The 24,369-nt window shown below is 50.7% G+C and overlaps 1 protein-coding gene across 1 annotated transcript; it reads left to right on the top strand.

The window, feature by feature from the left end:
* The first annotated feature begins 1,430 nt into the window (after nt 1-1,430).
* On the top strand, nt 1,431-20,310 carry SDC4 (syndecan 4). The gene is made up of 5 exons (XM_079126992.1): nt 1,431-1,586; nt 13,300-13,438; nt 14,669-14,715; nt 15,466-15,664; nt 18,219-20,310. The coding sequence occupies exons 1-5, from the start codon at nt 1,461-1,463 to the stop codon at nt 18,368-18,370; spliced, it is 663 nt and encodes a 220-aa protein (XP_078983118.1). The 5' UTR covers nt 1,431-1,460; the 3' UTR covers nt 18,371-20,310.
* The last annotated feature ends 4,059 nt before the right edge of the window (nt 20,311-24,369 follow it).

The following is a 24,369-nucleotide window of genomic DNA, read 5'->3' as shown; positions in this document are numbered from 1 at the left end:
AAAAAAAAAAAAAAAAGCTGAAATTAATTGCTTATCTTTAACCCAGCAGGGAAAACATGGTATTTGAAACTTGTTTTACTCTCAAGAATCTTTGCCATAGAGACTTTCATTTTTTTATAATAATTAAGGAATAGAGGGAAGTCATTTCCAGCTCTCCACCCCACAAAATACATGAACTCATGCCAACAGATGCCATCAACAGATGATAGAGATAGATAGATAGGTAAGAGGCAGGACTAGTAAGGAACCTTTGTTACTTTGATTTATCATCATAGGATGGTCCTTTCTAACCCCATAATAATCCCAACAGTAGTGATGCGTGGTTTTGAGAATTTTGTCACTTCCATCACCCCAGAACACAATGCGTTGTTAGTTCGGAAGATGAGTGATAAGGGGGACAAACAAATGCCTCTTATAAAGTATGAAAGCTGACTTGAGGATGGAGGTAAACTTGCAAAGAAGTTTTCAGAAAGATCAAACTTTCTTTTTTCTTTTTCTAGGTACTGGGGGATTGAACCCAGGGCTTCACACTAGTTAGGAAGGCACTCTGCCACTGAGCTATACCCCTAGCCCAACCCCGTGTTGAATTTTGAGATAGGATCTCACTACATTGCCCAGGCTGGTCTCGAACTTGAGAATCCTATCTCAGCCTCCCCAGTCGCTGCGACTACAAGTAATCGCTACCACACCACCACGCCTGACCTAACTTTTTAGGAAGTCCCTAATCTTAAAAATGAATCCCTTATAAACAGAGGTCAATCACTTTGAGGCCGAGCTCTGCTGCCGGTTGCCTGTTTTGTTCAGCTCACTAAGAATGATTTTCACATTCTTAAATGGTCGGCGGCGGGGGAGGGGTGTCCAAAGAATATCACTATTTCGTAACCCGTGCAAAATCGTTCAAAATTCTAATTTCAGTGTTTTATTAGGACATAGGCAGGCTCAGTCCTTTGACACTGTATGGCTGCTTTTAAGCCGCCACGCTGGTTTGGAGAATTTGGATAGAGATGACAAGGCCCGCAACAGCCTGACTTGTGTAGCCTTTCGCAAGTTTGCTGATCCTTGTCTCGACACTGCCCGGGTTCACGTCCCATTTGAGTCTTCGGTGCCCTCGGACAGGAGCGCACTGGGTTTGAAGGCGGACCTCAATGAAAGACTTTGGGCAAGTTCTGCCGTTCCTGGGCCTCAGTTTCCCCAACCATAAAATGGGGTCAGACGCAATGATCCCCGGGGTCCTGCCTAGCGGTGGATGAATTGAACCGGGCGGCTCCGGAGGTCCCGGAGGACAGGGCTGGAGGTGGACGGGGAGCTGGCCGGCGCGCGCGGGGCGGGTTCCCTGGGGTTTCCAGCTCGGCGGGCGGCGCACGCCCCGCAGGCCCCGCTGCGGCGGGGGAATTCCGGGCGGGCAGCGGGAGCCGGGACGGGCAGCGGGGGCGGGCCGGGGCGGGGCCGCCGCCTATAAGATGGGCCCGCGCCTGCCGCGGCCACTCGCCGCAGCCTCTCGGCTCCGCGGAACCATGTCGCCCGAGCGCCTGCTCGCTCTGGGGCTGCTCTTCTGCGTGGGCGTCTCCGCAGCCACCGCAGAGTCGGTAGGTGCTTGGAGGTCCCCGGGGCGGGCCGGTGCCTCCTTTGTTACTGAGAGTCTGGGGTCCGGGTGCCGGCGCTCGGGGGCTGCGCCGCTCCCGACCCGATTCCAAGGCCGGAGAAACTTGTGGGAAACTTCGCTCCGGGTGGCCCCTCCGCGCGCCCGCAGCCTGTCGCTCTTCCCGCCTCGCCTGGCTTGGGCGCTACCGCGGGCTCCGGCTCAGACGTGACTAAGCCGGTGTCACACCCTCCCACACCCTCGCCCCTTCGCTGTGATCCTGGCGCAGGCTTTGAGCGCCGAATCCCTCTCCTGGGCTCCCAGAGGGGACAGCTTGGAGAATCGGAGATGGCCTGGGGACGAGGGGCAGCGTGTGCTGGGAAACAGGAGGGGTTTAAGGTGGTGGTGCGGTTCTGCCGGATTACCCGGGAGTGGACCGCTGAGCCCAGACCTCAGTTCTGGCCCCCGCCCTGCCATTGACTTAGCAGGCCTGTCCTTCTAGTCTCACTTTTCCCACCTGCACAAACGGCATGGGGACGTGGGGCGAGAGGTGACTGCTGCTTCTTTAGGGTTCCTAGAAAGTTGGGACCTGTGATCTTTCAAGGGCAGACAGGAGGGGCGGTTTAGGCTCGGCACGTAGTTAGGAGCTGAGCCTCGGTTTTCTGCAAGTATTCATTTCTGTTGAACTGCATGGGGGAAACGGAGGCACCCACCTCCAGTGCGGTTTAAGGGGACTGGAGTGGGGAAGACCTCCTGAAGCCTAGAGAAACCTTCCTCTTTCCCCTTCTGCTGGTCCCCAGCATAGCTTACACAGCCCTGGGCCACCAGAAGCTGCATGGCAGCAGCCAGCTGGGGAGGAGGGAGGCAGTCTCCTCTGGGAAGCTGGAGGCATAGGAATTTCAGGAGGGATGATCTGCTTCCAGGAGCTTGAACTCTGTGCCCTTTAGCCCTAGTGTTAGGGGGGAATAAGTTCCTGGGGTTTAATCATTAATTAATTCCTTTGAAAGCCCTGGGTCTCCTTTTCCTCTCTACTCCCGGGAAAGTTGACTCTATCTAGCAGCCTCTAGTTGAGGAATGATTGAGACCCTGAGCAATACCCCTCTTCTCTGTCCCCCAGTACAATTCCAGGTTCGCACTGGTGATTGCAAACATTTAGAGTTTTTGGTGTGTCTGGTCCTGTTCTAATAGCTTTCTAATGGCTCTATCAACTAACTTGATTTCAACAACAACCCTATTGTTTACTGTTCTTAAACTGGTCCTGAGGCTAGAGAGGTTAAGTAACTTGCCCAAGGCCACACAGCTAATAAGAGGTTGAGTCAGATTCAAATTAGGCAGCCAGGCTTCCAAGTTCCTGCTTTTATCTTATTCTGAGTGACTCTTGCTGGTCCCATCCTTGGATTACTCAAGACTGATCTAGAATCTGTTGAAATTTGGGGACTAGAAAGCCTCAAGGAATTCCACAGTGCAAGGACACAGAAGCCCAGAGTGGGGTGCTTAGTTTCCCAAAGCAAGGGCAGTTTTGTAGGGAGATTAGTGGAGCCAACACTGGAACCAGCCTTCTGCCCCAGTGCAGCGCTAGCTAACTAGTGGGGCCCAAGGGGGTTGGGATCAAGCAGTTAGGAAGGCATCTGAAGGAACACTGACTGGGCCTTGTGGGAAAAAGGAAAGGACCCAGAGGTGGCTGAGGTCACCACGTGAGAAGTCACATGTCAGTCTCAGCTCTGGGTCTGCTGAGCCTGCAGGTGCTCAGCCGGAGGAGCAGACAACTGTGTCCTGGGGGCAGTCAGAAGGATGTGGTTTGGGGGAGGGGTTGTGTCTGTCCTGTGTGGGGTGACCCAGGGTGACAGAGCCATCAGCTTGGGCAGCTGCTTCCTCAGAGAGGTATCGGTCTCTCAACTTGAACTTTGCTCTCCCCTTCCTGGCTAATGTCAGACCTCTTGCCTCTAGTTGGGGCACGGGTCTTCCCGTTTTGACTCCCCTTCTCTCAGGTTGTGGCCAAATGATAGTTAGTTTAGACATAGACCAAGTGACAGTTGACTTAGACATAGAGATGATCCAGTCTGCCTTTCTTGCAGGTGGAGAAAAATGAGGCCCAGGGAGAAGGAGTTTGCTAATGGCAGTTATGATTTGTTGAGTACTTTCCATGTGTCACATCTGGTGCATTTTATCTGAGGAAGGAGGATTGAAAGTTCAAAACCAGCCTCAGAAAAAATGACTTGCTAAGCAACTCAGTGAGACCCTGTCTCTAAATAAAATACAAAATAGGGCTGGGGATGTGGCTCAGTGGTCCAGCGCCCCTGAGTTCAATCCCTGGTACCCCCCAGCTAAAAAAAAAAAAAAAGAAAAGAAAAGAAAGCCTAGCGTGTGGCAATTATATTATATTATACCCACCTTTCCAGATAAGGGAACTGAGAGGGAGGTAAAATGTCACCACCTTGGGTAGCTGAGAGCATTCAGGCCATCAAAATCCCTGTTTGACTAGTAGTCTTTTTCCAATTTTAGGTTTGCTCCAAAGCGGGGCCTTCCCCTAGGATTGCATTCCCCCAACTTGGTGCCACAGGTTTTGGGAAGGAACCCCAGGGCAAGCACCCAGCTGCCCTCTCCTCTGTCTGGCGGGGTTTGCCATCCTAAACCAGTTCTTCCTGTCCAGCTGGGAGCGTTCCCCTCATCTACCTTCCTGCCACTCCTTGGCCAATTAAAGGCAGCCTTGTTTTGGGAGTGGGGAGGGGTGGGAGGGGGACAAAGGTGTTGCTGCCCAGGGGCACAGTCCATGACTTGGCACCAGGCCCAGGCAGTTCTGGGGAAGTGTTCCCCATCCACCAGGTGTACTTCAACTTAAAGACATTTCTGGTCTGCTTAAGAATTCTTTCCTTGATTGCACAGAAGTGAGGGTGGAGCGGAAGGCCAGTGGGTTCTAGGACCCTTGAGTATGCAGTGAGAACTCTTGGGACTTCGTGGGAGCCCACAGAGTTACCAAACACCTGGGGAAATATTCTGTCCATGCCATGGAGGGCTTCATGAGATTGGAGAGAGGTCTCTTGCCCTCTTTGCACTGATAACCCCAATCTGTAAAATGAGGAGTTTAAGCTGGATAACTTCAAGAGCCCTTTCCAGCACTGATATTTCATTAACAATTAAGTACCAACTATTCAAAAGGGGTTGTGGGACCCACAAAGACATCCAAAGCATTCCCTCTAGGGACTTAATATGCTGTACCAAATTCTGGAATGGGGGAAGCCCTACCACCCACCCACCCACCCACCCACACACAACCCCAGGGCAGGAACTTTGCTCCATTTGTTTTGGTGAAATGCCTGTTGCAGAGTTAGTTCTCAGGAAATGTTTGTCTGAATGAATAAATTCATGCATGGAACTTCATTGTAAAAGGTGCATTGAGGTTATATATCACCAGTATGAATATCTCCCAGTAATACTGTGAAATAGGTATTTTTGTCTCCATTTTTTTATAGGGAACTAATGCTCAGAGGAATGTAGTGGCTTACCAAGGTCAAAACCAGGTCTGACTGATAATGCAAGGTGTCTGGTTTGATCATCCTCAGAACATTCCAGATCAGGAGATTTTGCTGGGTTTGATGGTAGATACATTGGGTCCTACTTCTGTATTGCTGGGTATCCTTAAGCAAATACACCCTGTGTCTGGGTCTCTGTGTCCCCAACCCTAAAATGAGGAGGTTGGGCCCTTTGCCTTCCAAGGGTCCTTCCTGCCCCCACCCAAGCCCATTGATGAGGAGAGGGGAGCTTTCTTGTCCCCCTTAGTTAAGAGTCCAAACGAGAGCCTGACTCAAGAGAAGTGGGGATGGACATTCAGCTCCTGCCATCCCCAGCTCCTGGAAACGGAGAGCTTTTCCAAGGACTTGGAGTGCTGAGCCAGCTTGAATGAGGAGCTAGAGAAGCCAGGCTGGGCTCCAGCCCCAGCTCCCTGTTGAGAGGAATTGGCTTCTAGTTGTCCTGCGGCCTCCTGGGCTGGTAGGTGGGTGTGATTTCCAACGAACACTTAAAATTGGGGGATGGGGCTCTGTGAGTCACTGCAGGCTACTGTCACCTGTCTGAGTCCGCATTTCCTTTCAACTTCTTGGCTAAGAGGATGGCTCTGTGGTGGGGGTGTTGGAATCCATATGAAGACTTTTACCTTGTCCTCTGGAGTCAGCATCTTAGTGTCCAGAGCCTTAAGGGGACATACAGAAAGTACTTGTACTGGCCTGCATGTGGACTTTGACACTGGACAGAGTTCATCTGGTCCTCAAAATGGGTCTTTAGACCTCTGCAAAGTTTGGGGCACATTTCCCCCCTTTCAGCAAAACTGAGTGGTGTGAGCTCAGAACAAAGCTGACCCAGGGCAGATGTGACTTGACCTAGGATTCTTTGACATTTCTGAGGCCTCCTCCTTGCTGCTGGGGCCATTTGGGAGACATTGGTTTGGTGTGAGGCAGATCTAACTCCAGATGTGTTAAGTCCACCTCTTACTGGTGACTTTGGGCATGCCGTTCAGCCTCTCTGAGCCCAGCTTCCCAGTCTGTTAAGGAGGGCCATGCGGCAGCTGGAGTGTAGCTCAGTGGGAGCTTGCCTAGCACGCTCCAGGTGGGTTCCAGCCTCAGCAAAGCAAGAGGAAAAGGGGCTGCAGATGTAGCTCAGTGGTAGAGTGCCCCAGGCTCATTCCCAGTACCCCGCGGTCCCCCCAAAAAATCACAGTGCTTTTTGGAGAGGCTTTAGATGGCTGGAAATAAGAGCACACTGAATAATAGAGCGCTTAGCGGAGAGGAGGCTGAGGCATTCCTTGGTGACTGTCCCTTCCCTGTCAGGGCCCCTAGAAAGCTTTCTCCCCTCCCCCACATCTAACCCCACAGCTGGTGGGTGGAAAGGGAGGAGTCCTGGGTGGGGCTGATGGAGTCAAAATCTCCTATTTGTTTATCTTAGAAGTGGGCTGTTTGCTAATTATCCGGATGGTTTATATTTAAACAAGAACCAGTTCCCAGCAGCCCCACCTGTCCTGCAGGAGGTCCTCTGGTGGGCAACTTCGAAGCCTGCAGGGAGAGGGGCAGGGTGTTGGATAAGGGTACTGAACCACTCAGGACACTGCCCAGGACTCAGGTCACTCTCCTGTGTAGGAGGGGCGGAGTTCTAGTCTTTTTTTTTGGGGGGGGGGTACTGGGAATTGAACCCAGGGGGGCTTTACCACTAAGCCACCTTCCCAAACCTTTTATTTTTTGAGACAGGGTCTCCCTAAGATGCTTAGGACCTCACTAAGTTGCTAAGGCTGTTCTCAAACTTTTGATCCTCCTTTCCCAGCCTCCCATATTGCACTATGGTGTCCAGCAAGTTCTAATGTTAGGGTGACTGAGTGACTGCAGGTAGCACTGTGGGTTTTGGAGGGACAGGGCGATGATGGACAGAAACAGACAGTGTTCTGAAAAGGCAGTTAGCCCGACTTTCCTAGGAGAGGGGAGGACATATGTCAACTTGGGTTCTGATTTAACTCCAAGAGAATAAGAAGCCTGGCTTCTTGAGCTGGTTTGTCATTAACTCACTGGTGACCTTTGGACATATTCCTGGCCCTGGAGGCCTCTCTAGCTTTGTCTGCTAGAAGCTGGGTGACTGGAAAAGTGGGTATGTTTTATAGCCAGAAAACCTGTCTCCGTCCCACCTCTGCCACTCACCCAGGGACACAGAGTTGGTTAATAAATCACTTTGTTGATATGAGAGCCCTAGTGTCCTCTATAAAACACCTGTGTCACTCAAGGGTCATAATTGGTGTTTGGCAAACTTGTAAAGTGCTGGCTTCAGTTGATTTTATTATTAGTGGCTAGACAAGGGTTCCTAAGCCGTCCAGAGGTTGGCCTTGAGTAGGTGGTGTCTGTGCACACAATAAAAATGTAAATGGCTTGTTCCAGTTCTCAGGGTTCACCTTTTATCATTCTCAGAGGGCTCGGGACTCCCCAAAAGATTAATCTTACCAGTTTGTTCCAGCTTCAACTTCCTATAGTCTCCCCGCCTCCCACTTTCGGCCCACCTCTGGCACCCCTGTTTCTCACCCCTGACCTGGGCCAGACTGTCTCACTCAGTGCCGTCCTTTTCATGCTGCCCCTGCCCCTCCCTGGTCTTTCATGCCAGGGAACTCAGCTGCCCCAGTTTTCTCTGGCAGAGGAGAGCTGTCAGGTGACACCTGGGGTAATGGAAAGGCGGGTAGGAGGGGCTGGCGTGTGTGGAAACAGTGACTGGGTGAAGCTGGGTGGTGGCAGCCAGGCCTGCAGGGACTGGCTGCAAATGGCTGGGCTGGGCACCCAAGTGGGGTCGCTCCTTGCCTCGGGGAAGCCCAGCTGCTGGGAGATGATTATGGAACAGACTGAGCTGGTCTGGAGCAGGCTTCCCTGGGTGGCGGGGGAGGTGGGAAAGGGGCAGGAAGCCAGCTCCCTGGTCCATCTAATCTGCTGCGACAAGGCTGCAGAGGAGGCTCTCAACTTGCTCTCAGAACACAAGAGGCTTGTGTGCGCCCGGAGAGCCTCCTCGGCTGCAGATCCAGCAGGGATTTCGGATCGGCTGCCTAGATTACAAGTCCAGCTTCAATGCACCTCTGTCTCTGAGGCCCTCGGGGAGCCAGCCCCTCCCAGCTGTCTCCACTGGTAATCGGAGCAATGCCCAGTTTGGTTACCAGGCCTCAGGACAGAGGGAGGCTTGTTTCTGTGAGACCCGTCTTTTATAGGTGGGGAAACCGAGGCCCAGAGAGGGAATCACCCGAGACCACCTAGGGAGTCAGTGACCAGGGTGCTGGACTGGCTCCTGGTAGGAGGTTGTCCAGAAGCTCCAGTGTCACCTCCCCCACTCCCAGCTGGCATCCCAGGATCCTGGAGTCCTTGCTTGGGAATGGGCTGCCCTGAGCTTGGTGAAAAGCTGGCTGCTGGCAGTGCCAGGCCTGGCTCTCTTCAGAGTGATTGTGTTCCCAGTAACCTGGCCTTGAGTGGGCAGAGCTGACATTTGAACCCTTTCTCCACCCCCACCCAGACCTGGCTTAACCCTTCAGGTACCAGAGCACCAGACTGCAGATTGTGTGATTTCCTCTCTCCATTTGCTTAGGACAGGTGCCCACAGCTGAGTGGCTTGGTTGGGTCTCTCCCCATTTCTTTTACTCTGCATAGTCTGAAGGAATCTGGTCTCAGAAGCAAAATAATAACCCACTGTGGTTATGTCCCTTGGTAGTTTGCAAAAGTATCGCTCCATCCACTGGCCAGCTTCTTTACAGCACAGGAACTGCTTCCACAGGTCTTCTCAGGTCCCTGACCCTTTGAGTATTAATACTCCCCCTTAGCCAAAAGGAAGACAGGTGGGGGTTAATAATAGTCACCACTCATTGAGCACCTGCTGTGTACCAGGCCTGAGCTGGGTTGCTTGTACACAGTAATGCATTTCCCTTAATCCTTATCACTGGCAAGGTGTTAATGAGACTGGTTACAAATGAGGAAACTGAGGATTTAAAAGCCCACATAAACTCTCAGGCAGGACTGTGATTTGCTACAGATCTTGCACGTTCTGGGAAATGTCTGATCTTTTGGAATGGAATCGGGGAGGAGGTGTCTGCTGTGCACCCTGGGATCTCCTGCCAGAATCACTCTGGTGGGTCCAGCAGTTGGCGTCCAAGGGCACTCACCCACCTCACCCACCTTACCCATCCTGCGTTTGCGGTGCTCAGTTACTGCTCTTCTGGTCTTGCCTCCTGAAGGAAGGATCAAGTGTGGCCCTGACCCCGCCTTCCCTGCCGAGGAGGCAAGTGGGGGAGGCTCTCATTAGATCACAGTTAACCAAGCCCAGACCTTGAACTCCCTGGTGCACCAGCCAAGTTTCTGTTCCTTTGTTCAAGCAATATCACTTTCACCTTTGTTTACTCCTGGCCAGAGGAAGGGGCGCGCTGGAGCCCTGATGGGGCAGTGTGCCCGGCGATCAGGTCAGGGTGGAGAGGTGAAGGGCGTGTGGCAGTGACCAGCCTGGCTGTGGTCAGGACATGGTCTTGAGGTCCGATTCCCAGCTGTGCTGCTTTTTAGCTGTGGGTAAACAGCCCCGCCAAGCCCCAGGCAGAGCCCCTCAGAAGCCTGTTGGACCAATTCAGTGAGCTCAGGTATAGAGAGAGCCAAGCAGGGTGTCTGGCATGTAGCGGACACTCCATTGCTTTTCCTAGGGTGACAGAAGCTATAGAACTTTGGAATAAGTTTGGTGACCTTTTCCAAATAGGGTTGGTGACCTTTTCCTAGTTTTATGCTATAGCCTGAAAACTATATGGGGAGTATAACAAGTGACAATGGATTTGCTGAGAACCCTCAGGGGCAGCTAGGACTCTTGAGAGGGAGCGAAGACAGTTCCAGCCTGGGAGCTAGGAGATCTAGTTTCCAAGTCTAGCTCTGCTGCCAGCTGCTTATGTGACCTTGGAGAAGTCTCTTGTCCTAATCTGAGAGGTTATAAAATGAGACCATTGGACTCTGTGGCCTCAGGTACTTTCTGTTGGCAGGCGCTAGTTGCTATAAAATGAAAGCATAACTGCCTTCCCTATCTTCTTTTTCCTGGAAGGCCTGGGAAAAAACACAGGTACCCCCAGGTACCAATTCAGGTGACCAGCAGCTACAGGGTCAGCAGGGTCTCAGCCCAGCCTTCACAAGCTGGTGATTTCTATTGTGCATCTGTGAAAAAGACAAAGATGCAGAGAGGCCTGGGCCCACAGAGGGTGCCTGTGCGTGTGCACACACGGGAACACTCGTGCCTGGGAAGGGGTGGGGCGAGCCGAGGAGAACAGACCATCCTTAGCCAGGAGCAGGGCGGGGTCCCCCTCTGGTCAGGGCTAGGCCTGGCTGCTGGGTGGCCTGGCTCTTCAAAACCACCCCAGACTGTATAGGCCCTGTCTGAAGTGGGGGGCTGTTGGTGCCTTCCCTGCTGCCACAGAAAAGAGGGACAACTGCCCGCAATCCCATGGAGCTTGTCCTAAATGACTCCTGCTCACTTGGGAGTGTCCCTCTTGTCAGAGGTCATGGGCAGAGGAGGGGCCGGAGAGGGGCTTCCAGAGCTCAAGGAGGACTGAATTCCTCATGCCCTCGGGCATACCACCTCCTGTGCTCTTCTTGATAGAAGAGGGAAGCCTCCTAGCCTCCTCCAATGCAGCTGATGAAGAATCTGTCCCGTCAGAGCTCTGGAACCAGGGTCTGGGCCTGGCCATGCCACTGGTCCCTGGTGATCTTGAACTAACCCCATCTTCTGGGAACCTGGTATTGAAATGAAGGGTTAGGGAATGACCAGATGCCCACAAGGAGGGTGAAACTGGGAATAAAGCTTGGATTCATCCTCAGTGTGGCACTGCCATGGCTGCTGGATTGTCACACCTGTCTCTCCTCATCCTCAATGTAGGATGGAGGAGTTCCTAACAGCCAATCAGCCTGCTGATCCCATGACTGGTTTTGAAACATTTTATAGCACTTTCACGTACTAAAGGAAAGGCCAAATGCGTAAACAGCATTCCACAGTGACCAGGAACCAGGGAGTAGGCCAGGTTTCTAGACTGTTGACGCTGCTGGAATCCCCAGCCCCGTGGTTGGGACCTCACCTCTGTCTTGCAGACTTTGAACTCCGACACCCCTCAGCCAGGCTGGTTTTCAGGCCAGGTCAACAAGGAGCCAAAGCATCTTTGTCTCAGCTGGATGTGACACACCTGCTTACCGGGGCTCGCGTGTGAACACATGTGTTCCTGTGTATGTGGTTCAAAGCCCGGGAGACTCATGCCTGGGTTCTGGTTCAGCATGGTCACTTTCTGCCTGTGTGGCCTTAGACAAGTGACTATCTTTCAGAGTCCTCATTTCCACCTCTGCAACATCCTGTCCTGTGCTTCATTATAAAACCTGGCTCTTAGTAAACCCGGAGGCCCTGCTGTTCAGATTCTGAGCCCCAGGACATTTGCAACAGCAGGAGATGGGGGTAGGAGCACAGGAACCCCACCCTAGGTGTAGGCGCTTACGCAACCCTGAAGGAGCCTTCCCCTGTGCTGCCAAACCAAAACCACAGGCACAGGCTGTGTAGTGCGGGGGCTGGAATTCCAGCGCCAGCAGCTCAACAGCTCCTGATTCCGGAGTCATGAAGTCATCCCTAACCAGGGCTTAACCCCTTCTGACTCCCACCCCCACCTGTGCCAATCTCCACGGAGCCTCCCCCAGCCAGGAGAGAAGGACGCCTGTCCCTGCCTTGCTCCCAGCCTGACCCGGCTCCCTTCCGGGAATCCAGCATCCTGCCCCCTCCGGGGTGGAGGAGAGCACAGATTTCACCCGCCTCTCCCCGGAAGCCAGCTGGGAGGGTGGAGGAGGAGGCTGGTCTCCCAAGGGGCTTTTCTAGACCTCTCCTGCTGCTCGGTAGCTTGTTTTATGAACCAAACTGGAGGCTGTTTCTTCTCAGAGTCTCCGCTGTGCCCCTGGCAGTCTCAGCAGGGCCCTGCACAGCCTGGGCAGTCAGCAACAGGGACCTGCCATCTTTCCACTCTGATCAGTGTTGCTAACACTGTGCCACCTTAGCCGAGTCACTGCCCTATTCTGGTTTCAGATTCTCTCAAATTCTGTGAAAAGGGAACAGGACTTCCTGGGTGTCTAGTTTATATTCCGTGGTTCTGAGCAGACCCCCTGCCCTGCCTCCTGCAGTTAAGAGGTCTTTGCCTCCCTGGACCTTGGGCACTTCCCTTTGGAAAGCTGCTTGGTAGGGGCGGCCCTCAGACTCTGCTGTGTCGGGGGTGGGAGGGGGTCTCCATGGGGTGAGTGACACTTAAGGATGCTGGAGTGGTGGTCTGTGGGGTGGGGACTGTGCCTCTCTGTGCGCTGCACAGTGCTGGCAGCAGAACTGCTTGTGGGAGATGTTTGGAAGTCAAGGCTGATTTTGGGAGTGAGCGCCTGAGTCACCAGGACTGAGCAACACTCCGAGTGAGTGAGGTGTGAGTGAGCCTGTCCCAGCCCAGCTTGACTCAGCTGGGAAAGGTGTCCCCGACTGGGCAAGACCAGAGCCAGGAGTCCACTCGCTGCCATGTGTCAGTCAGCTGCTACTGCCTCACAGGACCCTGCAGCATGGTGTCCCCAGGGCTGCTGGTGCACCCAGGACCCCGCGGGCTCCCAAATCAAGCAGCCCCATCATTTCTCCTCTGTCTGCAAGTTTTGTCACCAAAAGAAAATAATTTATGAAATCTCTAATGCCCAGTCTCCTTGGTTGTAAAATAAGTTAACAACATGCCACCAGAATTATTAAAAACGGGGCTGGCACATTTCAAGTGCTCAGTAAAGGATACCTAATAATACTAATAATTTCATTATTACCACTAGTATTTTTTTTAATTAACAATGAATGGGAAAGAGACTTGCCCAAGGTCACACAGTAAGTTGGGAGCGGGGCAGGATCCAGGACCTGGGTCTCCAGACCCTGGCTCCATCCCCTGCTGGCACTTTTTTTTTCTCCTAGTACTGGGTATTGAAACCAGGGACACTTTGCCACTGGATACACTCCCAGCCCTTTATTTTTTAAATTTTGAGACAGGGTCTTGCTAAGTGGCTGAGGCTGGCTTCAAACATGTGATCCTCCTCCCAGGTGGTTGGAATTACAGGCGTGCGCTCCTGGGCCTGTCCCCTTCACTAGTTCTTGGGGCTCAGCTGTCATAGAGCACCAGGGGCCACTGGCTGAGGCTTCTCCTTTCTTCATCCTAGATCCGAGAAACCGAGGTCATCAACCCCCAGGACCTCCTGGAAAGCCAGTACTTCTCCGGAGACCTACCTGATGATGAGGACGTCGGGGGCCCCGGGCAGGAATCTGATGACTTTGAGCTGTCGGGCTCTGGAGATCTGGGTATGGAGGACATGCCGGGCAAGCCTGGGTCACAGGGCTGGAGGAGGTGGTAGCCCAGCCAGTGAGGAGTACGAACTTGGAGCGTGGGTTCTTTGTAGGGATTTCCTACACTACCCCTCTTCTCCTCAGAAGGAGAAACAAAAGTAACTGTATTAGCCTTTTCTATGGCGAGACTTTCTGGGGCGAGCTGTGTGCTGCTCTGAATTCACTGTAGCTTTGGGTTTACGGGCACCAGCCTGAACCTGTTCCCATAGGCTCCTCCCTTTGGCATGGGGTAGGGCAGTGTGGTGGTGGGAGTCGGGGGCCCCATGTAGTTTTCTTCTTCGGAAAGGAAAGTACTAGCTGAGAACTGGAGGTGGGGGTGGGAGGGGCATGTGAGGGCAGAGGCTTCCTGGGACCAAACCAGGGGCAATGCCCTTTGTGGTCTTTCACGCCCTGGCGCTGACCTCTAGGGCCGCCAGCTGCTGAGAATCATCCCTCCTGTGTTCAGGGTCATGTCAGTATTCCAAGTTTGAGTTTCGAAGTCACATAGTCCTGACTTCAAACCTTAACTCTATGTCACCTCTGAGCCTCGGTTTCCTATTCTGTAATATGGGAATAATAATGACTATACATCAGTGTTGTGGGACTGTATTCAGAACTCTTGGCATGGACCAAGCACCCAAGTAACTTTGTGTGTTTGTGTGTGTGTTTAAAGATAAATTTTACTGTGTGTATTTAAGATATACAACATGATGTCATAGGATACATATACATAGTAGAAGGTTTCTGTAGTGAAATACCCATCTTCTCAGTACATGCTTTAATGATGCAATATATGGTATTTAATATTACAGTTAGAGTCTTCTTTCTTAAACCTTAATTCCCTGGGGATCTTGTTCAAATGCAGATTGATTCAGTCAGCCCTGAAATTCTGCATTTCTCTCAGCTCCTAGGTGTGGTTGTTGGTCCCTGGATTCATGCTTTACAGAACAAGGGTGTTTGGAGCTAATGAAGCTCCTGTCTGGCTACCAGCACACACAGTTGGTATGAAAGAGCCAGGGAGGCAGGTCTCAGGGGTCCCATTTTTCAGACTAGGAGGCTGAGGTTGAGGTGACCAAGTTCACTTTCTGGACACGGAGATTTGAGGGGCTGGGGTTGTAAGTTAGGACTCCCACCAGCCATGGCTGCAGGGGCCACTTATTTGGGGGACGTGGACCCTGTGCTCACAGAGCTATTCTGACCTTACAGATGACTTGGAGGGCCCGGAAAGCTTCCCTGAAGTGATCCATCCCTTGGTAAGTGCTGCATGCCTTTCCTCCCGCTGCACCCGTCAGACACCCGCACCCGTTGAGAGGGGCAGAAAGCAGCCGCCCCCAGGGGTCTGACTGCATTCTGCAAGAAGCCTTTTCATCTGGGGTCCTGGGCTTACTTTGGGACAGGCACAACTGTGGGTAACTGTGCCCCCTGCAGGTGTAGTCACTGTGACAGCAGCTCCTTTTCTATGCATTTATGGCCTTTTCCCAACTGATACCAAGTAGCATATACAGTTCTGTCTACTGCATTTGTCACTATGGTGGTCCTGAACACGTAATGAAATGTTCTTGTCACTTGTACAGGCTGCGTCATGGTTCACCTGATTCTCCTTATTGATGGAGAAACTACATATAATTTTCTGATATCCTAAAATTAAAACCCTGTGGCAAGCTCTTTAGGATAGAGTCCAGAGGCAAAATTGCGGCCTTAAAGGGCAGGCAGTTCCTAGGGTTTGCCACACTGCCTCCAGCACAGCTGCTCTAGAACACCCTCCTATCAGCGGGGTGTGGGAACATCCCTCTCCCTTTGGACAGGTTCATTTCCCATTAGGAGCTGATGTACTAGAAAAGTCCAAGGTAAGCGTTTTGGCAGCTTAATTTTGAGAGGTAGTTATGGGTTCCTATTCCAGGACCATACGGGCCAGCCCCGATTCTCGACCTGGCTGAACGTCCCCACCTGCTTAAGTCCCTCTCCATGCTCACTCCAGTTTTGTTTTTCTTTCCCCGCTTCAGGTGCCTCTAGATAACCACATCCCTGAGCGGGCAGGGCCCGGGAGCCGGGTCCACTCCGAATCTAAGGAACTCGAGGAGAATGAAGTCATCCCTAAGAGGATCTCGCCCTTTGAGGGAGACGAGGATGTGTCCAACAAGGTGTCCATGTCCAGCACTGCCCAGAGCAGCAACATCTTTGAGAGAACCGAGGTCCTGGCAGGTGAGGCCCCAAGCTCTTCCTGACATGCCTTGAGGGGAAGAGGGTCGGCAGGCAGGGATGCCTCTAGGCCCCTTAGCTGGCCTTGGGGGTGGAGAGCTTTAACCTCTGCAGCCTGGTGGAGGGGGATGGGAAGAATTTCGTATCAAAGTCTTCTAAAGAATAGGCCTTGTGACTTCTTTGCCTCACGCCCCTCTGGGGTATTTTTCCAGGCACTTTCACAGCCTGGGTTTGGCATCTGGGAATTAATCATTAATTTCCCTTGAAAACCTGGTGGTTCCTTTAAGTCTGGGTTGGCCTCCCTTTCCCCTGCCCTCTGGCTTAGCAGCCTGTGACCTTGCTGAGAAGGTTTTTGAGCAGGATGAAGTCCCCCACTTTTTCTCATCTCTAAACTGGGTATGATGATGACTCCATGAGTTAGTGAAAAATAAAAAAATGAAATTGCCTAGCAAACTGTAAAGGGCCCTCTGATGTTAGTGTCACATCACTGAATCTTCATTGTCCCTTCAGAAAGTGAGGCACAGGGTATCTTCATGTGACAGAATAGGACACTGAAGCCAAGAGAGGTTAAACATTTGGTTTCTGATGACAACTCTTGACTATAACTGTGCTGGTGTGGGTAAGCTCTGTCCCAGGGTGAGGGGCCACTGAGTCTTACATGGTTCAGACTGTTTTGTGGAAACATTTTAGAGGTTAAGCCCCCCCATCTTTCTTCAACCACAGAGTTTCACTCTCGGCTGGCATATTTTAGGTCTGCCAGCTACAGATTTTAAATTTTCAGATTTTATTTTTGTATGTTTTGGCAGTACTGGAGATTGAATTCCGGGATGCTCCACCACGGAGCCATATTCCGAGCCCTGTTTATGTTTTTATTTTGAGACAGGGTCTCTCTGAGGTGGCAAGCCTAGCCTTGAATTTGAGATCCCCCTGCCTCAGCCTCCTGAGCAGCCAGGATTATGAGTGTGTATCGCCAGCCCAGCACATATACGGATTTTAGATCTGTTGATTAGGTACTACTTAGAGCAACTAAAGGTGCTTCTGTTTCTAAAGGAAAAGTCGGTGATCTAGTCCAAGCCACTGTTTCTTATTCATGGGGAGACACGCCCAGGCTTTGGGGCACATGGCAAGAGAAGAACTGAAGCCAGGCTATCTGTTTACTCTTCCATTTGAGCATTAACCAGTATGAGATCCTTATGAGAAAGGGAACATTTTTAGCTGACTGAGGTGGGATCCTCCATTCTAGTAGCTTTAAAACAGTACCCAGGGGCTTTAAGTTTGCTATATGCCATTAGATTCCTGTGCCCCTCAGGGTGTCCCTCCAACAATCTGAAAGCGAGTCTAAATGACTTGTAGGAAGTCACAAAGCCAGAAAGCAGTGGACCTGTTGTTTGTACCTAGGAGCACAGTCAACTTCTGAGCCTGTGCTTGGACTCTGACCCTGTGTGGAGTCTCGATGGCGTTGTCCAAGGGGAGGTGATGAAAATGGGAATGGGGTCCCTGCCTAATATTCCATGTGCTTTCTGGCACCTCGTGAAGTCCTTCGGTGCTGCTTTTTGGGTCTTGGGTCTTGTGCTGCTCCATCCCATTCTGTGCACAGATCTGTAGGGTGTGCAGTGATGGAAAATTAATCTTCTTAGCCTGAGTAAGACTGAATTAGTGGACTCAATCTGCCACAGAAAGGCTTCTGCGAGCCATTCCTATCCCTAACAGGAATGAGTCATTCAGCCACCTGGCATGGTGGACAGAACAGATGCTCACCTCTGCCTGACACCATTCAGGCGCTCCTCGCTGAGCCGAACTATGAGTGCCATTTATTCAGCAGGCCCAATGCAGGGTGTCGGGGACACAGAGATAAATCCCAGAGGTTTACAGTTCATGAGCCTTGAGCATATGCTCTGCGCTGGGCACTGTTCTAAGCCACTAGATAATTTATTTAATCTTTAGGACAAATATATGCGACTCACAAATCCATTCTGCAATGAACAAGACTAAGGGACTTGCCTGGAATCACACAGCTAGTAGGTGGAAGTGGTAACCAGCCTGAGCCACTGGGCTCTACATGGAAACATGCAGCACAGTACGCGATTTATCTGTGACATCAGTGTGGACGTTAGTGTGTTCTGCATGGATGTAGAATGTCTATGCCACGTATACCTGTGTAGGCTCAGGAAGGTAGATGGGTGTGCACACACAGGAAAAGCTAAAGTTCCCTGTGCTAAGGGCAGATGTGTCTAAGTGGTTTTCCGCAGCTCGCCATTATTCTTATCCTGGCTCAGCACGCAGCTGTTGCTAGGGCGTCTGCCTGTGCTTTAGAATCAGGTTTACATAGTGACTTTGCCATTTTAACCCTAAGGTGTTCAGTGACTTATAATGCCTCGTGGCCCAACTGGTCATAATTGGGGTCAGGCGGGTGGAATTTAATTAGGCGTTCAGCTTGCCTGGCACAAGGAGTGGTGACATCTGGCTGCAGGAAATGCCTGTGGGTGCAGAGGGTGTGTAGCCCGAGGTTCCAAGAGCAGCTCTCACCCGGCTCCCCGCTCTCTCCCGCTCTCTCCAGCGCTGATTGTGGGTGGCATCGTGGGCATCCTGTTCGCGGTTTTCCTGATCCTGCTGCTGGTCTACCGCATGAAGAAGAAGGACGAAGGCAGCTACGACCTGGGCAAGAAGCCCATCTACAAAAAAGCCCCCACCAATGAGTTCTACGCATGAGCCTCCCACAGGCACTGGCTTGGACTTGAGCAGGAAGGGGAGCCAAAGGATTGTGAACGGTGGGCACTAGAGTAGGAGGAGGCACCTCAACACCTACCTGTCCATATCTCCAGCGCTGATCCCCTGTCCGGGGTCAGAAGCGACATCGTCTTCTACTGTGCTGCCTAGCTCTTCTGGGGTTTTGGCCTCAGTTACCCCTGAAGAAAAATGGGGGTTAAGTGTGGCCTTTCTGAAGGCAAGCCTGGGGGTGGGTCATTTTAAAGAATTTCCAGGTTAGAATCTAGGACCAGTTTAGAGCCTCTACTGAACATGCCTCATGGGGGCCCCCTGGAGCCAGAGGTGAAGGGGTATTTATTGTGGGAGTCCCGCCTGGAGGTCTACCTGGCTGCTTCCTCCCCTTTCACAGCCCATCCCTCTGTGGGACTGGGGAGAAGGAACTAGCACCCCCGGCACCCCCAAGAACGTCCATCCGTGGGTCCTTGCCATGGAGCGGGAGGGTTTGTGGTACACCAAGGGCCATCCTGGGCTCTTTTGAGCGACTTGTGGAAATCGACCTTTTTTATTTGGCGAGGGAGGGTGGGGGAAGTGCTGCAAGCACACCCTGAAATGAATCTATAGAATATTTGTAAATCATCTTTAGGGTGTTTTTGTTATTATTGTTTTTTTTAACAGTTCATTCCTTTGTGCAGAGTGTGTCTGCCTGGGCAAGCATGGAGATGTGAGGATGTTCTGCACTCACATTTCACAGCACCTGCGAAGTTTGTATTTAATGAGTTTTATGTTCGTTTGTTTCTTGAAAATGAGAGAAGAGCCGGAGATGTGATTTTTATTAATTTTTTTTTTTTTTTTTACTATTTATAGCTTCATACAGGGCCTCTCTTTCCCTTTTTATTCTTTAACCCCCCCCCCCCCCCCCCCCATTTAAAAAAGTTCTTGCTCCCCTGCTCATGACCTTGGCCCTTTCTGAAGCTGCTTCATCTAAGAAGTAACTTTTGCTGAAACATAGTTTTATAGCAGATCCCAAAATATAATGTAGGGATGGTGTGGTATTTGTGTCTATGTTCCTGTAATATATTATTATTTGCCCTTGGTTCTAGAAAAATAGATAAATATATTTTTTCAGGATATAGTGTAATATTTCCAGTTTCCTGTTGGCCGGGTGGCTGCGCGAGTGGATTTTTGCCTTTCTCTTGCCCTGTTCCTGGTGCCTTCTGACCGGGCTGGGATGGTGGAGGGCAGATGATTCCAGTCTTTCTGCCTTCTGCTTGGGGCCCAGCTCAGGTTGTAGGGTTTGCTTTCTCTAGGCTTTAGGGCTGTGCTACACAATAGAGTAACCACATGTGGCTGTTTAAATTAGGTCAATTCAAATCATGTAAAGTTTGAACTTCATCCTCATCAGTCAGTTGCACTAATCACATCTTGAGCATCCAGTCACCACCTGGGGCTCGTGGCTATGGTACTGACCCTGCAGAGAGCACCCTTCCACCTGTAGGATGCGACATGCTGCTCTAGAGAACTGTACTGGCTTGGTGAGCTAGTGCTCAGCTCGGCTGGGATGACTCTTATCTCCCTGGGATGGGGAAGGGGACAGGGAGGAGGGCCAATGAGGCCCCAGCTGGGTCTATTATCTGGGGCTCTCCCTCTTAGGAGAGGCCTGGTGGCTTAGCCCAGGTAGGTTGTTTCTTCTGACCCCACCGGCTGGGGTGGGGAGAATCACCTTCCCTCATTGTGCCCTGTGGCTGTTAGCTCCCATCTCTACCCCAACCCAGAGTCCCAGCCGGCTGGGTCCTCTTCTAGCCTCTTCTAGCCTCAGGGTCCTTTTCCTCTTGCTGTGTTGGAGTGAGCACATCTGCAGCCTGCCCCGACTCTCCACCCGCCCCCACTGTCGTCTGTTACTGATTTTTTGATAAAAAGATAATAAAACCTGGTACTTTCTAGAATGCCTGCCTCTGTCATTTTGATGTCATTCTTTCTGGGCTCTGTACCCCTTGAACTCAGCGGAGCATGAGAGTTGCAGACAGGGAGAGGTTAAGGAGGCTGGAAAGGGCCTGGGGAGGGAAGGCTGCAGGACATGAAGTTCAACCTCTCTCGCCTGCCTGCCTCCCTCGGTGTTTTGTGGCAGCACTGTGGTCAAAACAAACATAGACCAGTCTCTTTTCATAAAATTTCAGATTTCTCCTTTCTTTGGGAAAAAAATGTATAAGTTGACAATGATCCTCCTGCATGGCAACCAGCAGGTGCTTCTGGGAAAGGACATCCTTCTTTCTGGACGTGGGCTCTGCCCTGTGCCCGTCTCTGTCTGCTTCACTCATGTCGTTTGCTTGGGCTCTGCTGACACTGTAGTTGGCAGGCTCTGGAAACCATTGACAACCCCTGGTGATGATCACGACAACCCTGTGAGTGGGTCAGAACGTTTTTACCAAAGGGATATTCTGCACTTAGCTTGCCAGTGCAGAGCTGAACCTTAACTCCAGGTCCTTGGACACTGGTGGTTTTTCCCTCTTGACACCATGTTGCCCAATGCTTGGCTGGGTTTGGGGAGGACACCAAGAGAAATTGACAGCAGTCATGGCTAATTCAACAGCGCACATACCATGTGCCAGGAGCCCGTTCTCATTGATTTACAGCTGAACTTATTAAGCATCATAACAGAGTAGATGTCATTGGTAGACCCATTGTACTCACCTAAGGGGTTAATGACTTTTTCAAAGCTACACAGCTTACCAGGGATGGAGGTGGGATGGGAACCAGACAGCCAGGCTCTGGAGTCTGCTTATAACCACACTGCCTGTTAGAGGGTTGTATTGTCCAGGACCCCTTCAACTCAGCAAGACCCTGTTGCAAGATTTAAAAAGAGCTGGGAATACAGCTCAGGGGTAGGACATCTGGGTCCGATCCTCAGTATATATATATAAAAAAAATCAGTTCCTCAATTTCAATTTCCTTTTTTTGCAGTGCTGAGGATCAAACCCAGAGAGGGCCTCACACAAGCTAGGCAAGTGCTGTACCACTGAGCTACATCCCCAGCCCTGTTTAATTTTCCTTTGAGATAGGGTCTAAGATGCTTCCCACCGCAGCACTCCTACTTGCTGGGATCACAATTATATGCCACCACGCTCACCTAGCCTCATCTTCAGTGCTCAATGCTACGTGTAGCTGGTGACTACTGTACTGTACAGAAGGGTCTCACTGTCCCAGGAATTCCTATGTTGAATGGTGTGAGTTAAAACCTCTGCATTCTGATTTCAACTTCTGCCAGCTGTTACCCTGTGTTCTCACAGCCTATGGGGAAGAAGGTCAGAGCCTGGCACACAGTAACCACTATTGGTGGTACTCTCATAATTGGTGTCATCTTGTGGGTGAGATATTGGCTTCAGAAGGCTCCTGTAGGATCTCTTGCTATGTAAAGCTATCCCCAAACTAAGGGGCTTGTGATAACACCAGCATTATCTCATAGTTTCAGTGAGTCAGAAATTCAGGAGCAGCTTAGCTGTTTGGTTCTGGCTTGGGTTTTCATAAGGTGGTCCAGATGTGGTCCAGATGTTGACAGTCTTCTGAAAGCCTGATGGGAGCCGGAAGATCCAAGATGGTGCACTCACGTGCCTGGCAACTTGGTACTGGCTGCTGGCAGGAGGCCTCAGTTCCTCACCCTGCAAACTTACATAAGGTGGAGTGAAGTGTCATGACATGTCACCGGGCCTCTCCCAGAGTCCGTGATCCAGGTAGATGTTACAATGCCTTTTATGACCTGGCTTTGGAAGTTATACTCTCTTCCTTCCATAAAATCTTACTGGTAGCACAAGTCAACCCTATTCGTTGTGAGGGTAGACTACAAAAGGGCTGGAAGCTTACGAAGCAGCTCTCCGGAAGCCATGTTTACGGTTGGTGGCCATGGCTCCACTACTTGTCAATCCTGGGCAGGGCTTAGTTTATCTGGAGCGTCAACTCCGATAGGGCACTATATTATTTCTGAGAATGAAGCAAGGAATGCAAAGTGGATTCTGGAGAAGATTGGGTCATTTTGTTTGTGATCTGCCAATCTTCGGAGGCCGCAGAACTGACCCCTGCATGGAACATTTCCTGCATGGGGCATGGAAAGCTCTCTATGCCAAATAGATCTCCACCTGCCAATAATTTGCTACATGGTTTTGGGGAGTAGGCAGAATCCCAAGGTGATCCCCAGCATTCGATCCCCACCTGGTGTATACAACTCATATAATTCCTTCCTCCTAAATATGGCAGGACCTGTAAATATAGGATGTCCCTAGGTTTATGATTAGGTTACATTAGACAGCAAAGGAGAAGAGGTTTTGTAGATGTATTTAGTGTCCCAAATTAGTTGATTTTTAAGTTAGTTAAAAGGGAGATTATTCTGGGTGGTCCTTGAAGAAGCATGTGGCCGTGAGTTCTTCAGCTACAAGGAAACAAGTTTCACTAACAAGTCTGTGAGGCTGGAAGAGAACTCTATACCTCCCTGACTGACACCTTGATTACAACCTTGGAAGATCCTGAGCAGACCAGCCAAGCTGTGCTTGGGCACCATGGAAACTCTGGGACAATAAATATGTGTGGTTGTAATCTGCTACTTCTGTGGCAATTCGTTATGCAACCTGGAAAGCAAACACCAGAAGGTCACTCACCTCCTGGACCATCAATTTCCCCATCTGTTACATGAAGGAGGCGTGTAGTGCCTGAATCATTTCTAAAAAGTGATTTTGGAATAACAACAGTGACAGCAAGTAGGTTATATAAAGTGGCTGCTGTGGGTCAGGCCCTGTTGAAGTGCTTTTGATATATTATTTTATTCTTCATGACATCTTATGATTAAGATCCACATTAACAGCCAGGCACCATGGCCCACGTCTGTAAACCCAGCCACTTGAGGCAGGAGGATCACAAGTGGGAGACCAGCCTCTGCAGCTCAGCACGGCCCTGAGCAACTTAGTTAGACTCTCGAAATAAAAAATAAAAAGGGCTGGGATGTAACTCAGTGGTAAAACACCCCTGGGTTAAATCCCCAGTACCAAAAAAAAAAAAAAAAAGCCACATTTACAGATAAGGAAACTGAGGCACAGAGTGGTTGAATGACTTGAACTTGCCAAGCTCACCCAACGAGTACACACAGCTTTGATTCTAAGATGACTGCTGTCTACATTAGATCTACCTTCCTTCATTTTAAGATGACACCTCTGAAAATTAATATTGGTTAGGAGTGTGAGAAATATATATATGTACGTATATAGATTTATATTTACATATAAATATATTAATCTATATATAGTTTTGTCCCATATATATGTCATATATATATATATATGATTTTTTTTTTCCAGGACAAAACCAGCCAAGTCCAGGATACCCCTATGAAGAGCAAGGTGATAATGGTAATGCCCCTTATCTGCCAGGGGCAGGGCAGACAGATGATCTTTTGGACTAGACAAGGGCTTAGGGATGAGCTTGGTGGGATGGGCCCCACCCCAGTATTCTTTAACCAGGGTAAGTCCGTTAAGAACTTGATCCAAGGCTCCGCCTGCCCTAGAACTTTGCCCCACCCCGCCCCCGTGGCAAGCAGCCAGCTGTGGCAGGTGTTTACCTCTTCAACCACTCAAAGAATTATTGTACCACCACTACCCTGCCTTTGTCTCTTGGGGTCTGGAAGAGAGCCAGACTCGGCTAGGGGGGCCTTTTCGTGTGTGTGTCTGAGTGTGCTCAGGCCTGGCACTTGGCAAAACCTTGTAGGTGTCACATTGATTTCACTTCCCTTAAAGCCGCTCACTTCCTCTCTCCCTTGTCATCTTCATGGACTGTGCCCTCAGCAGTCCACATCCTCCCCAGGGAGGAAGATGTCTGAGAATTTTACCCAATTAACAAAAGACAACTAGAAACCATAGGCAAGTGCTTAAAATGAGAGACTATGTTTTTGGTTTTTTTTTGGTATCGGGATTGAACCTAGGGATGTTTAACCACTTATCACATCTCTAGCCCTTTTTAATATTTTA

The sequence above is a fragment of the Sciurus vulgaris genome, assembly GCF_902686455.1.
Source record: "Sciurus vulgaris genome assembly, chromosome: 2".
NCBI lineage: Eukaryota > Metazoa > Chordata > Mammalia > Rodentia > Sciuridae > Sciurus > Sciurus vulgaris.
This window is presented reverse-complemented; position numbering and strand designations above follow the sequence as displayed.

Bases quoted from the DNA above. Each gene is read 5' to 3' on its own strand.
- SDC4 (XM_079126992.1), top strand. From the start codon at position 1,461: ATGGGCCCGCGCCTGCCGCGGCCACTCGCCGCAGCCTCTCGGCTCCGC. The intron at 1,587-13,299 runs GTAGGTGCTTGG...TCTTCATCCTAG, and splicing joins CCGCAGCCACCGCAGAGTCG to ATCCGAGAAACCGAGGTCAT. The intron at 14,716-15,465 runs GTAAGTGCTGCA...TCCCCGCTTCAG, and splicing joins CTGAAGTGATCCATCCCTTG to GTGCCTCTAGATAACCACAT.